This window comes from Megascapheus bottae, chromosome 18 (assembly GCF_031878675.1).
Source record: "Megascapheus bottae isolate mThoBot1 chromosome 18, mThoBot2.hap1, whole genome shotgun sequence".
NCBI lineage: Eukaryota > Metazoa > Chordata > Mammalia > Rodentia > Geomyidae > Megascapheus > Megascapheus bottae.
The window spans coordinates 31,355,105-31,370,419 of record NC_143526.1 but is presented as its reverse complement, the minus strand read 5'-3'; the positions used below and the strand labels follow the sequence as shown (position 1 = coordinate 31,370,419).

At 41.8% G+C, this 15,315-nt stretch overlaps 1 protein-coding gene across 3 annotated transcripts in view; it reads left to right on the top strand.

Moving 5' to 3' along the window:
• Uqcc1 (ubiquinol-cytochrome c reductase complex assembly factor 1) overlaps positions 1 to 15,315 on the top strand; it is an 84,636-nt gene that overhangs the window by 39,531 nt on the left and 29,790 nt on the right. For all 3 annotated transcript variants that reach the window (XM_090352236.1, XM_090352238.1, XM_090352237.1), the window contains one exon: positions 7,290 to 7,398. In XM_090352236.1, coding sequence (XP_090208362.1) covers positions 7,290 to 7,398 — 109 coding nt within the window. The remainder of the gene's footprint in view (positions 1 to 7,289; positions 7,399 to 15,315) is intronic.

The window sequence follows — 15,315 nt, the reverse complement described above, 5'->3', positions numbered from 1 at the left end:
CCAGTACGTGGCAGGAGGTCAGAATCAGGAATAACAAGAATTCTCCCTGTCACAGATTGAGTCTGAACAGAGGAAGTTAGGGCTAGAAAATTTGCCCATTCCTTTTTACACTCCAGACAGTGCTGTTGTCTTCCTGCTTGTCTTAATGACTTTGTGGGAAGAGGCCCTTGGTACTTTGCTGTCACTGTATGCCAGACACTCACTCACTGGCTTGGGGGAGCTCAGGCTGCGTTTCAGCTTTTCCTCACTGTACAGCCTTACTTAACCTACTTAGTTTCTTTTCTGGGAAATAGGGACAGTTACAGTGGGTAAAATGATGGTTTAAGTTCAGAAAGATGAAATCAAGTCTTATATTCAAGAACTTAAAAAATGGTAGTGTACAGACCATAAGGCAGGATTACTGTATGTAGCCCTTTATTATTTGTGGCTCTTTTGTCTTCTGTCTCTGCTTGCCTTTTAGAGAGATTAGGGAGTCCGTCAAGCGAAGGCTTGAATGCTCCTTTTTTCCCCCCTTTACTTTGCTAGCTGGGTTATTTTCCTTCCTTATATGTAAAAGAGATCAGTGTTATTTATGAGCCACTGGAATCACTGAGAGACAAGGATAGTACTGTGAAGCTTAAAACTTTGATAATAAATTGTGGGTTTGAAGAACATCATCAGGCAATTGGAATGGCTCCTAAACAGAAAATAGTTTATATATGAATTAAGTCTATATTCAGAGTAGATGGTTAGTAAATTCTTTTTAGATGAATACTTATTTAATATATTTATAATATTTAATCTTCTAGCCTAATCTTAGCTGCTGAGGAAGCTGAGATCAGGAAGATTGTGGTTCAAGGCCAGTTTGGACCGGAAAATGTTTTTAAGACCCCCTTCTCAGTGAAGAGCTGGGCACAGTATGTGCCCATTATTTCAACTCTGATAGGAAACATAAAATAGGAGGATTGCAGTAGGTATGGGCCAGAGCAATAAGTGAGACTATCAAAGGCATGTGGCTTAGCAGTAGAGTGCCTGACTAAAACATGCAAGGCCCTCAGTTCAAAAAAAAAGAGCTAGAAATGTGGCCTAGTGATAGAGTGCTTGCCTAGCATGCACAAAGCCATAGGTTCGATTCCTCAGTACCACATACACAGAAAAAGCCAGAAGTAGTGCTGTGGCTCAAGTGGCAGAGTGTTAGCTTTGAGCAAAAAGTGTCTAAGCACAGTGTGCAGGCCTTGAGTTCAAGCTCCAGGTGTGGCAAAAAAAGAAAGGAAGGAAGGAAAGAAAGAAGGAAGGAAGGAAGAGAAAAAGAAAAATAATCATTTGTCTAGTGGCTCATGCCTGTAATGCTAGTTACTCTGGAGGCTGAGATCTGAGTATCATGGAATGCTAATTAGGAAAACCAATCTGAGAGATTCTCTTTTACAGTAAAAAAAAAAAGTCTTTTATTATTAGACAATCCCTTTTTGTTTACTTTGTACTTTGCTTTTTTTTGTGGGGCAGGAGAGAGGGGGTTTGCTGGATCTGGAGCTTGAACTCAGGGCCTGACCCTATCCCTCAACTTTTTTACATAAGGATAGCACTCTTATCATCTACCACAGCTCCAGTTTAACTTATTTCTGGTTAATTGGAGAAAAGAATCTCATAGATTTAATGTGATTGGAGGGGGGAGCAATGGCTTTGAACTGTGATCCTTGGATCTCAGTCTCCTGAGTAGCTAGGATTACAGGCAAGAACCACTACCACCCAGCTTTAGTTTGCATTCTTTTTGTTGTTGTTTTTCTTTTTTGGTCATGGGGCTTAAACTCTGGTCTGGGTACTGTCTCTGAGTTCTTCAGCTCAAGGCTAGCTCCTCTATCCCTGAGCTCTTTAGCTCAAGGCTAGTGCTGTACCATTTTGAGCCACAGGGCCACTTCTCATTTTCTTGTGGTTAATTGGAGATAAGGTTCTCATGGACTTTTCATGGCTGGCTGTGAACCGCTATCCTCAGATCTCAACTTCCTATGTAAGCTAGGTTTACAGGCATGAGCCACCAGCACCTGGCTACTTTGCATTCTTAAGAGCAAATTTTATGTTTTAACAGGGAGTCTTCCCATCCCTACCAAAAAAAGGATCCTTTAAATCATGAAGTCAAATCAGTGATAAAATATGATTTTAGGGACCGGGAGTTTGGCCTAGTGGTAAAGTGCTTGCCTAGCATGCACAAAGACCTGGGTTCGATTCCTCAGCACCACATACATAGAAAAAAGCCAGAAGTGGTGCTGTGGCTCAAGTGGTAGAGCTCTAACCTTGAGAAAGACCAAGAACAGTGCTCAGGCCCTGAGCTCAAGCCCCGGACTGGCAAAAAAAAAAAATATTTCTCAACATTTAACATAAGCATTTATTATAAGGGATGCATTCACAGTGTGAGTTGAAATAAAACTGTTGTGTTCTTTTGTTTAAACCTAGTATTCTATAGGGTGTGATATATTGGCTTTCTTTCGTCCTAGATACTAGGATCATTATATCTTTGGGTTAACTATTTTGAATTTGTGTATATGTGTGTGTGCATGTACTGGTACTGGGGCTTGAACACAGGATCTTGAATTCTCACTTGGATTTTCACTCAAGGCTGGTACTCTATCACTTGAGCCATACTTCCATTTCCATTTTTTTGGAGATAAAGAGCTTCTAACCTCCTTCCTCAGATCTCAGCCTTTTGAGTAGTAGGATTATAGGTGTGAACCACCAGCACTTGACATTTCTTTTGCCTTCACCTTCTCTGGATGGTTCAAGTTGTACTGGTACCTCTTGAATCTCACTGGGTAGGTTTACCCTACCCTGGTGAGCCATAGTGAAGACAGGAAGGAGACTTAGTTTTAGTTACTGAGTACTAAACAGGAAGTATAAGCTGAGTGTGGTAAGATTCCAGGTCAGGTGCCCTAGAATTTGGCACTCAGCTCCTTTCTGAACATTCAAGGCAGCTGTGGGTCTAGCTTTCACCTCTGCTGTTCTCTTGAAGAGGATAAACACAAAGGTTATTTATAACAGTACTATTTTTCTGTTATTAGCTACATGAAGCGTGATTCACAAATTTAGGACAAAAGTGAGCCTTCAGGGTTTTAGTTAGCCTTTTAATTACACAGCCCTGTGCATTAGAATCTCATGAGAATTCTCAGTACATTTGCTGATGATAGGAAGATTGATTGGATGTTTATATAATCAACTATGTGCAATGGAATTTGGTGTCCAGCCTTATATTTGAAAATGTTCTACAGGGGGGTAAATCTAGTCAGGGTACATAGTATACATGTACAGAAATATTACAATAAAGCCCCCTTACACAAATAATACATGCTAATAAAACTTTTTTATGAAAATGTTCTGCATCAATCAAGTGTCCATAGAAGTAATTTGGTATGGGGCCGGGAGTTTGGCCTAGTGGTAGAGTGCTTGCCTAGCATGCACGACGACCCAGGTTCGATTCCTTGGTACCATATACATAGAAAAAAGCCAGAAGTGGTGCTGAGGCTCAAGAGGTAGAGATCTAGCCTTGAGAAAGTCCAAGGACAGTGCTCAGGCCCTGAGCTCAAGCCCAGGACTGGCCAAAAAAAAAGAAAAAAAAAAAAAAAGAAAGTCCAAGGACAATGCTCAAGCCCTGAGTTCAAGCCTGAAAACTGGGGGGAGGGGGGGAAGAAGTAATTTGGTATAGTGTTGTAGGAGTGATTCAGTTTTTCCCTTCTTTCATGTATAGGCTTCAATCTGTATTTGCTAAGCTGTTAGTTGGTTAGGTGCTGTTTATAACAAACTTTGAAGGCATTGCAGTCTTCAGTTTGTATTTATAGATCAGACAGTGTGTGTGTGTGTGTGTGTGTGTATTGGTCCTAGGGCTTGGACTCAGGGCCTGGCCACTGTCCCGTTTATAACAAACTTTGAAGGCATTGCAGTCTTCAGTTGTATTTATAGATCAGACAATGTGTGCGTGTGTGTGTGTGTGTGTGTGTGTGTGTGTGTGTGTGTGTGTGTGCGCGTGCGCGTGTGTTTGTGTATTGGTCCCTGAGCTCGGACTCTACCATTTGAGCCATAGTTTCATTTTTGGCTTTTTGGTAGTTTCTTGAAGACACTGCCCTGGCTGGCTTCAAACTGTGATCCTCAGATCTCAGCCTCCTGAGTAGCTAGGATTACAGATATAAGCCACTGGCACCTGGGTTCTGACAAGTCTTATTATCAAGTATTCACCAAAATTGTCACTTTCCCATTCTGGTGACAGTATTTATTTTTTGAGGCTGGGAAAAAAGAGTTAACTTCGGGCCAGGAGCATGGCCTAGTGGTAGGGTGTTCGCCTAGCATGGTTTTGATTCCTTGGTACCACATACACAGAAAAAGCCATAAGTGGTGCTGTGTCTAAAATGATAGAGCACTAGCCTTGTCGAAAGTCCAAGGAAAGTGCTCAGACCCCAAGTTCAATCCCCAGGACTGGCATAAACAAACAAACAAACAAAAACTTCTCCAAGACTCATTTGCTATGAATGCCAAGGTACTTATTACTTCTCTTCTTCCCAGTGGCTTACCGTTGTCTGCTTAGTCTAGGAAAGTTCAGACTTTTTCTAGTATACCATTTCAAAGCCCTTCATTTTCATTTTTCTGGTTTTATTTTCCTGCTTCCTATAACCTTCCCTTTCACAAATGTAGATATTCATTGTTTGCTTAACATATGGAACTTCTTCATATTCATTATGTGAAGTGTCTGTAACCTTGACAATGTCTTTATTCTCTTTTCAATCCAGATAACCATTAGAGCCAGCCATTATCTGTAAGGGCCAACAGTCTGTGTTATGAAATCCACAGCACCTTACCTCTTATTGATGTACTTAGAAAGTTTATGGTCTAAGAAAATCTGGGCCTTTTAAACCTCAGAAGGCAGGTGTATTAACAAACTACAGAATTTTCAATAAATGAATTCCATTACCTCACTATTGCTGGATGAATTGGCCTCTGACAACACGTAAGCATCAAAATACACACAGCACCTTTTCAGGTGAGAGGCTGACATGAGCAGTTTGGTTAACTTTTAGGAAAGTCTTGTGAAAAAGGATTAACTTTTCCTTATGTGCTTCTGCCTTGCAACATGCCGTGTGGTATATAAAGTAACCTGATCTGGGGCCGGGAGTTTGGCCTAGTGGTTAAAGTGCTTGCCTAGCATGCATGAAGACCCGGGTTCAATTCCTCGGTACCACATACATAGAAAAAAACCAGAAGTGGTGCTGAGGCTCAAGTGGTAGAGCTCTAGCCTTGAGAAAAAATCCAAGGACAGTGCTCAGGCCCTGAGCTCAAGCCCAGGACTGGCAAAATAAATAAATAAATAAATAAATAAATAAAGTAACCTGATCTTCCTATTCTGCTTCATTATTGTCCCGAAGTGTTATTTCTTAGGCACCAATTGGGGTCAGGGGTTACAGATTTAGAATCATAATAACAACAATCCCAGTTAGAGATCAATAGCTATTCTCTATCAGATGGGCTGTGATCCTACCAAACATTTTTTTTTTTTTTTGCTTTTTAGTAAAGGGTATATGTATGTGTGTGTGTGTGTGTGTGTGTATACACATGTCCATTTTGTTTTTGTTTTTGTTTTTTTGCCAGTCTTAGGCCTTCAGCTCAGGGACTGAACACTGTCCTTGGGCTTTCTCAAGGCTAGAGTTCAACCATTTGAGCCACAGCACCACTTTTGGCTTTTTTGGGGGGTTGGGGGGGAGAGGGTCATGGGGCTTGAACTCGGCCTGGGCGCTGTCCCTGAGCTCTTCAGCTCAAGGCTACTACCCTAACCTTGAGCCAAGCACCACTTCCCGTTTTCTAGAGGTTAATTGGAGATAAGAGTCTCAGGTCCTTTTGTTGTCTGGGCTGGCTTTGAACCTTGATTCTCAGATCTCAGCCTCCTGATTAGCTAGGATTGCAGGTATGTACTGCACCTGGTTACTTCTAGCTTTTTCTGTTTATGTGGTACTGAGGAATCAAACCTGAGTCTACATGCATGCTAGATAAGCACTCTACCACTAGGCCAAACTCCTGGTCAGTAAAGTCAATTTTTCTACTTTTTGAGGTTATCCATTTCATTAATTAAGTCTTGAGATACTCCTTGGTTATAAAGACTGCACTTTTGTTTGACTGAAAGTGTAGCTCAAATGGTAGAGCATCTGTCGTGAGCACAAAAGCTAAGCAGAAATGCAATGACCTGAGTACAAAAATACATACATACATACATACATACATACATACATACATACATACATACACACATATACTATATACATACATGCATACATACATATAAGTAAAATATTAGATAAAATAAGAGAATGATTGTACTTGTAATGATCAAAGTTGAGTAAATCTTTCCGTTTATGGCCAGCCTCCTTGGGTTTTTATGTTTTTGTTTTGCTTTGGTTTTGGTCTTGGTTTTATGATAGTCTTTGAGTTTGAACTCAGGGGCTAGGCACTGACCCTGAGATTTTATGCTCAAGGCTAGCACTCTACCACATGAGCCACAATTCTACTTCTAGCTTTTTGGTGGCTAATGGGACCATACTTTCCTTTGGGGGCTGGCTTTAAACTGGGATCCTCAGATCTTAGCCTTTTAAGTAACTAAGACGACAGGCACGAGCCACCAGTGCTCAGCTAAAAGTTTTTTTTTTTTTTTTTTTTTTTTTTGCCAGTCCTGGGCTTTGGCTCAGGGCCTGAGCACTGTCCTTGGACTTTCTCAAGGCTAGAGCTCTACCCCTTGAGCCTCAGCACCACTTCCGGCTTTTTTTTTTGTATGTATGTGGTACCAAGGAATCGAACCGGGTCTTTGTGCATGCTAGGCAAGCACTTTAACCACTAGGCCAAACTCCCAGCCCAGTTTTTGATTGTTTTTAAAGTAACCTTATTTGTGGACTGGCAAAACAAACGAACAAACAAATAAGGTTACCTTATTTGTTTGTTTGTTTGTGGGGCTTGGACTCAGGGCCTGGGCACTGTCCCTGGACGTTTTTGTGCTCAAGGTTCACATTCTACCACGTGAGCCATAATGCTACTTCCAGTTTTTGAGTGGTTAATTGGAGGTAAGAGACTCATAGGGACTTTTCTGCCCAGGCTGAACCATGATCCTCAGATCTCAGCCTCCTGAGTAGCTAGGATTTCAGGTATGAGCCACTAGCACCCAGCAGTAGCCTTATTTAAATAAGGTTACTTCTAGTTTTTTGTTTCAGTGCCCTTTGCTAAAACCATTCTTCAGTGGAAATGTCTAATAAGGAAAATGCAAACAGTGATTGACTCTGTTTTCTTCCCCCTAGGATGTGTCTAGTCAGAATGAAGCAGGAAGGCCGGAGTGGGAAGTACATGTGTCGCATCATCGTTCATTTTATGTGGGAAGATGTTGAGCAGCGTGGTAGAATCATGGGGGTAAGTGCTTGCCATTAGATTCTGGTCCTGGACATCTGTGATGACAGGTTGCCTTGAGTTTGAGGTTTTTCTTCTCTGAATGCTGCCTGGTGTCATGAGGTCATTCATCTGGACTAATTCATCTGTAATAATTCTGTGGAGACTGACACGTCACAGATAATTTATGTGTTCATACACATGGTAGTGGCTTGTTGGTGTGAGGACATGCCGGCATGTGTGTCAAGATGGGATTATAAAGCCCATGGTGATAGGAGTGATGGGACTAGTGAATGGAAGGAATCAGATGCTGTTTTAAGGGCACTGATAATTCAGTATTTGAGTTAGTCTAGTTCTACTGGAAATGTCTTGGTATGAAGCTTTGAGTCTGAACTGAGAGAACTGAAAAGCAAACGTGTGTGTGCGTGTGCGCGCACGTACACGTGCATGCACATGTGCACTCGTATGCCAATCCTGGGGCTTGAATTCAATGCCTGGCCCTGTCCCTGAGCTTTTTTTGCTCAAGGCTGGTGCTCTATCGCTTGCATCACAGCTCTACTTCTGGCTTTGGGTATTTAATTGGAGATAAGAGCCTCACAGACTTTTTTGCCTGGGCAAAAAGATCCTCAGATCTCAGCCTCCTGAAAAGCTGTGATTACAAGCCTGAACCATCAATACTAGGCCCCAAAGCATTTACCAACCTAGAAGACTTTGGAAATATATCCACTGAAAATGTACATTAGGCCAAATGCTACTGGTCTGTAATTCTATTTATTCAGGAGGCTGAGGATCAGTGAAAAAGCCAATCACTGAAAAAGCTAAGCTGTAGTATGAGACCCTGAGTTCAAGCTCCAGTATCAGCCCCAAAACTAAACCAAAAGTGTGTGTGTGTATTTTTTTTTTTTTTTGCCAGTCCTGGGGCTTGAACCCAGGGCTTTGATCGAGCTTATCTTACCCACATTGTTGTGAATCATTCACTCACATTGTGTGTGTGTGTGTGTGTGTGTGTGTGTGTGTGTGTGTGTTATCTGATATTTTCAGTTGAATCTGAAATCCCCTTAATCATCATTCTGAGTCCTTGCCATTTACTTTCTTCATGGAAGTAACCATTGTTTCCATTTTGGTGTGTATTTTGGAAGACTTTTTCCTATGTTATTCAATGAAGAAAAAATAAAACACCCCAAATAACACTAATAAAATCTCTATACTATAGTATTGGGTTTTATAAAGAAACAACTTAAAGGAAGAAGGTCTTGTTTTGGCCTCAGGGTTTTAGAGGATTTGTTCTGTGCTTGAAGCTGTGCAGCGAGAGTGTGTGGCAGAGCAGGCTGCTTCCTCCTTGGTGGACAGCGAACAGAGAGAAAGACAGAAAGGGGACTCTCTCTCTCTCTCTCTCTCTCTCTCTCTCTCTCTCTCTCTCTCTCTCTCTCTCTCTCTCTCTCTTCTTTTTTTTTTCCCCAGCCCTGAGGCTTGAACTCAAGGCTTGGACACTGTCCTTGAGCTTTCTCAAAGCTAGCACTCTACCACTTGAGCCACTGCCAGCTTTTTCTGTGTATGTGGTACCAAGGAATCAAACCCAGGGCTTTGTGTGTGCTAGGCAAGCACTCTACCATTAGGCCACGCTCCTGGTCCATCCCTGGACTCTTTCTTAAAAGAGACCTATGGCTGGGATGTAGCTCAGTGGTAAAGTACTTGCCTAGCAAGTGCAATATCTTTGGTTGCAACCCCAGTACCTTGGCTTCATGTGCTTATTCTGTGTAAATTGTAATCTTTGAGATGATCATGGGGGCAGTAGCTGCCCTTTGGGAACCTTAGTTGAGGGTTGTTTTTGGTTCATATTTTCCTAATATCTCTGATGGAACTGGTGCATAGAAAGCCAGTAGACATGGATTTGCCATTAAGTATCTCTGCTGACATTTACATGCCATTCTTTGGGGACAAAAGACTAATGACATTTCTCTTCATTCGAGGAAAGTGAAATATATCAAAGTTTTAGCATCTATCATCATCATTAGCATCCATTTTGAAGTCAGTATTGAACTTTTTCTGTAATTGCCTATTTTGGCTCCTGTTTCATATTTCTCACTGCTGTGCCTACTGCTGTCTTCGTTGCCCTGAGATCAGCATCATCTAAGCTCTTCACACAGCTTGTGTTCCCCATGCTGTCTGAATTTGCTACCCAAATTTTGAGGCAGCAGAAAGTGGATGTGGGGTGGGATTGGCAGTGATTCCCTCTAGCTAGCCAAGCCTTGGCTGACCTCCAGGCAGTCATGCAGTAACTCCTCAATTAAGTGAACTTGTTTTTCTTATCACTGTTGACTAAATTCTGCTAGAAGTGGGGCCACTAGACCCACATGGGCTACACCTGCCCCACCTTAAATAACTTAGTAAGCCGTACATTGATATATAAGCCATACTTGATATAACTATATATATGGGATTACAGTTATTGCTTTTCTACCATATGAACTTGATCTTCTTCCCAACCTCACGATATAAATAAGATGCCCTTTGTATAGGAAAGACAGTTGTATGGTAACTAGTTGTAATGCATGCAAGGGTGTGTGAGTGTGTGAGGACCTCAGTCTTCTGTAAATGAACAAGCTGAAGCAATGGGACTTGTAGCTAGAGAACAGTAGGAAACAGCATGGAACCAGTCTAGGCTGCTTCTCACTCTGATTGGCAAATCTTTCCTCTTCTAAGCTTCAGTTTCTTTATTAAAAACAAAAACCAGGTGGTAGTGGTTGTAGTGGGGTACCTTTGTGGTTTCCAAGTTTCTAGCTTTGGAAGCCTATGATTTGAAGGTGGTAATTTGCAAATCTATCTCTGTGTTACTTGGCATCCCAGGTGTGCCTCTGAAAGAAAACTGGAATAAAAAGTAAATTTTACAAATCCAATCAAATCATTGTAGTGGTAATTTTTCTTCTACTGCCAAAGAATTTTTAGAGGCTGTTACTTTAAATGGATTAGTGTGGGAAAGATCCAGCATCAGCCAGGCCACTAGCAAGTTCTTGAATCAGAACCTTTGAATATCTTTGGAATTAGAATTCCAATCAAGAACTCCTTTGACACTAGAATTTCTCGTAGGTGCAAAAATTTTGACTTTACCCATGTTTTCCTTTTTATCAGCTTTTTAGGTGTGCAGCTATTGTGAAAAATGGGCAGATTCATATGTCATTAGTGAAGCTGGTACAAAAAGTATGCATTAAATCTTAAGTTACCAAAAAAAAAATCACATCAATAATTTAGTGTTCTGACTTAAAAAAAACCATAATTTGTGATTTAAGCATATGAATTAGCCGTGGAAATAAAGTTCATTATATCACCTCATCTGGTCTTGTTTTATTTCATTAACCAGTTCTTAAAAACCCTTGTGAGTTGAGTTGCAGCTGAAGAGGTTGGAGACCGTTTTTCCTTGGGCCCTTGCCGCACTCCTGAGTGTTAGTAAGAGCAAGAACTAAGACCTGAGGCAGCTGTAAAAACAGACAGCGCCTTTGGCCTCAGCACTTTCTCCTGGTGCAGGCAGATTTCAGATGTAAATTTCACCCTGCCTCTCTTACTGATGAAGTCAGTTTCTTTTGCTGGGTTTGTAGCCAGGTGTGTCCAGTCTTGTGGCTAACCAGGGTGCTTTACTTCATTTTTCCATTTGTGACATTTCAACCAAACTTAAAAAACATAAAAACTAGCTCAAGGCAGTGGCACATCGTGTTAATGGTAAACTTAGGCTGGCTAAATGACTTCCTCTCAGTTCTGCTTTGCCAGACATCTCCGCTTTGTAAGGCTTACATTGGGCAAGTTTAAGCTCTCCAAGACTAGAAGACATTGGCGGGAAGAGGTGGAGAGGGCCATCATTAAGAAATTTCAGTTTATCTTTATCAGTGATCCCTGACATGCCGGTTCCCTTGGCAAGACTTCCGATGACGTCTTGCTAGTAGTATTCCAGAATAAGAATTGAATCTCTGTCACCTCCTGTATGTAGCAGGTACCGATTGGTGCAGAGGGATGAGGTGATAGAGCTATGGCCTCAACTGGGCTCCTTTGTGAATTTTTGCATTGCTTTTCAAAAAGAACCAGTATTTTGCATTGTAAGGTCTTTGTGATCACATTCCAGGCTGCCCTCTAAACTCATTTCCCCAGTTGTTCCTGAATCTTAGGTATATGAAACCTTCTAGCACATATGTCTGTCTAGCACTTACCGCACACCCAGGGAACATCACATTCCAGCTTCAGTTCACATATCTTTCTCTCCAGCCAAGCCAAATGCCTTGCTGTTTCTGTCTGTCTGTCCTCATTGAGGCATACACCTAGATTTCCCCAATCCCTTTACCCAAACTGGTAGCCAGTCCCATCCCCTCACCACCTGGAAATATCATACTAATATATGTGTACCTGTCTCTGGACTCTTACTCTGTTTTGCATCATGGTTGCTCATCTCTGTTCACTGTATTCCAGGTGAATTTCTGGGGTGCAAGGATCTCATGTATCTCTTTGTATTCTCCAAAATGATTATAATTGCATTTTAGCTGAATGGGTGCCTTGTAAGTATCCAAAAAAAATGAAGGAAGACAGTTCTGGAGGCCAGGATAAGTACTAGGAGAGTGTGGCAGGGAGATAAACTTTTTTATTCTGAGGATGTTTGTTTGCTGTATTAGCCTTAAATCTTACTTCTTTTGCCATCAATTTCTCTTTCTTTTTTGCAGGCTTTCCCATTTTCTAATGGAATTGTTTGATTTTTAAAAATTGAACAATTTAAACATAGGGTATTTATTTTTCTAAACTAGGAGGTTTTAAATCTTAACAAAGGGGGCTGGGAGTTTGGCTTAGTGGTAGAGTGATTGTCTTGCATGCACAAAGACCCAGGTTCGATTCCTCAGTTTCACATACATAGAGAAAAGCCAGAAGTGGTGCTAAGGCTCAAGTGGAAGAGCTCTAGCCTTGAGAAAGTCCAAGGGCAGTGCCGTCTCTTAGCTTTTTTGCTCAAGGCTAGCCCTCTACCACTTGAGCCATAGCTCCACTTCTGGCCTTTTGGTGTATAATTGGAGATAATAGTCTCATGGAATTTTTCTGCCCCAGCTAGCTGTGAAATGCATCCCTCAGATCTCAGCTTCCTGAGTAGCTAGTATAACTGTGAGCCACCAGACAGCTCAATAGTTCTGAAGTTTTTAAATGGTCTGAGCTGCGGGGGTGGGGAAGGGAGGGTCGGGACTGGGATTGAGGGAAGGAATGTGAGAGAAAAATGTGGGAGGAGGTAACAGTGTTGGACAAGAAATGTACTCACAACCTTACATATAACTGTAACCCGTATATACATCACCTTGACAATTAAATTTTTAAAAAATGGCCTGAGCTATTGAAGTGGATACTTAGTTAATGGGAGAGGGAAGACTAAATTCTTGGAAGGCAATGAAATTCCATTTGGGGACTGGCTCAGGAATTTATATTTACAATTAATGGTTGTATTCCTTTCTTTACACAAAATTCCAGGCCTGAATTGGTGGCAGGACAGTGTAGGTATTTAGGCAGCTTCCCAATTTAGGTACATATGACCAGGATGTCACCAGTGGCTCAGTCGCCTCTTTCCGAATGGCTCACTGAATTCACTCTATTTTGGGGGACGTCCCTGAAAGAGAAGTGATGAACAGTTCTGTTTTTGAAATGAATTGAAACATGAAGCTTCCCGTGCACTTGATCCTTTTTTCCTTCAGGTTTGGATTGTGAATTTCCTGAGGTCTAATTTGTTTGTCTTTATATTCCTGTACCTCCAGAAATGGAGCTTTGTACATACCAGACACTCAGTAAATATTTCTTGACTGAATGAATAAATGAGTGCATTTGGTATCATCTTCCGTTACCTCACAGAATTTCTATAGGAGAAAGGCAGTGACCTGATAACCATGTTTCAAAGCCTGCCCCCCCCGCAGGGCACTTGGGGTGTCCTGCCATTCCTCATGCTGAATGCCCACCCCCATGCCCACCCCTACCCCCCCCCGTTAGCTTTTATCCTTTATGTCCCTAAACTCTTTAACCCTTTATCCTTTATGTCTCTAAACCTTTCTGTCCCCCTTCACCCCCACCACTTATTTGATGTCCTTCATTCTATAGCCACTCCTCTTACCACTAAAGACTTCCCAAGAATACCAGGTGTGGATGGCTCACACCTGTAATCCTAGCTACTCAGGAGGCTGAGACCTGAGGATCTCAGTTGAAAGCCAGACGGGACTGGAAAGTCTGTGAAGCTCTTATCTCCAGTTAACCACAAAAAGCCATAAGTAGAGCTGTGGTTCAAGTGGTAGAGCATCAGCCTTAAATACAAAAGCTCAGGGACAGTGCCCAGGCCCTGAGTTTAAACTCCAGGACTGGTACAAGGTGGGGAAAAAAAAGACTGCTATGATTAAGAGAGACAGCTTTTCTTGAATCTTGAGATCCTTCGCTCCCAAGGTCCCAGTCCCAAGTCTGAGGCCCTTTCATTCAGAATTTCTTGTGCAACACTGCAGAGGTTTCCTACTCAGCGAGACTAATAGAGATTAAGGGCTGAAAAAAGACATTCAAATGCTAACAATGTTATGAATTTATTTCTTTTTCTGGCATTTAAAGTCTGAATGTCTCCACATTGGCTGAATTTTGCCTTAGTTGATTTTACAATTATTTTTCAGACTTCTTGGTTGTGTTTTTTTAAGAGCAGAGGAACACTGAGACTGAACACCGGGCACAGAGGGGCTGGTCTGGGAGACTAACAAAGGTGGCATTATACTGTGTACAGCAACGCCAATAAATGAATTCAGGAGACACCTAGATGTGTTTCTAGAGGAGGGCATGAAAGGGAGGGGTCTGGTGAAAAGGCAGAAAGGTGGGATTAAAATAAATTAAAATGGGGCCAGCATGTTGGAGAAGGGGACAGCCTCTTTCAGTTCCCACCATTGCTTCAGAGTTCTCATTCTTCTTAAAAGAAAAGTTAAAAACTAGCCTTTACCTTGTGCTTAGTATTTGCCCTTCCAACCCTCCCTCTTGCTTAGGAAAAGATATTATCTTTACAGCCATTTTAACATGGCATTATGGCTCTTTCTGCAATCTTAGCTATGAAACTGGGAAAAAATCTTTTCTAAATTAATATACATTAGTTGAATAAGGGGAATCCACTGGTAGATCCGTGCAAATATATAATTACCCTGATCGGCCTCACTCCTCTGCCCCCACTTCTTAAAAGTTTCCCTTGTTTCATTTTCATATGTGCAAATATACCACATTGACCATGTTTATCATTACTCTTTTCTTTAGCCTTTCCCCCTCCTACTGCCACTCCAATAATGCCTGTACTACTTTGAAAAGGAATCATGAAGTCACCTGGTCTGGAGATTCTCAAATTATGGTCCTTGAACTGGCGGTGTAGCTCAAGTGGTAGAGCTCCAGCCTTGAATGAAAAAGCTAAAGGGAAGAGCATAAGGCTTTGAGTTCAAGCCCCACTATTGGCACCAAGAAAACAAAACAGTGTGAGCAATCAAATTATGGCCCTCCACTAGCAGCCTCAATATCATTTAGGAATTTATTAAGAGTATAAGTTCCAGGATCATATTTTCAAATTAGAAGTTTGGGGTATATGACCCAACAATCTTTTGGGGGTGAGAGGGGGGTCAGTCCTGGGGCTTTGACCTAAAGATCAGGGCACTTTTCTTGGACACTTTTTGCTCAAGACTAGAGCTCTGGCACTTGAACCACTGTGCCACCTCCAGCTTTTTCTGTGTATGTGGTATTGAGAAATCAAACCCAGGGCTTTGTGCATGCTAGGCGAGCACTCTATCACTAGGCTATGCTTCTACAGCCCCCCCACTCCCATCACCACTTTTTTTTTTTGTCAGTGGGGCTTGAACTCAGGGTCTGGTGCTCTCCCTGAGCTTTTTTGCTCAAGGCTAGTGCCATGGATTTTACTGCCTTGGCTGGCTTCTA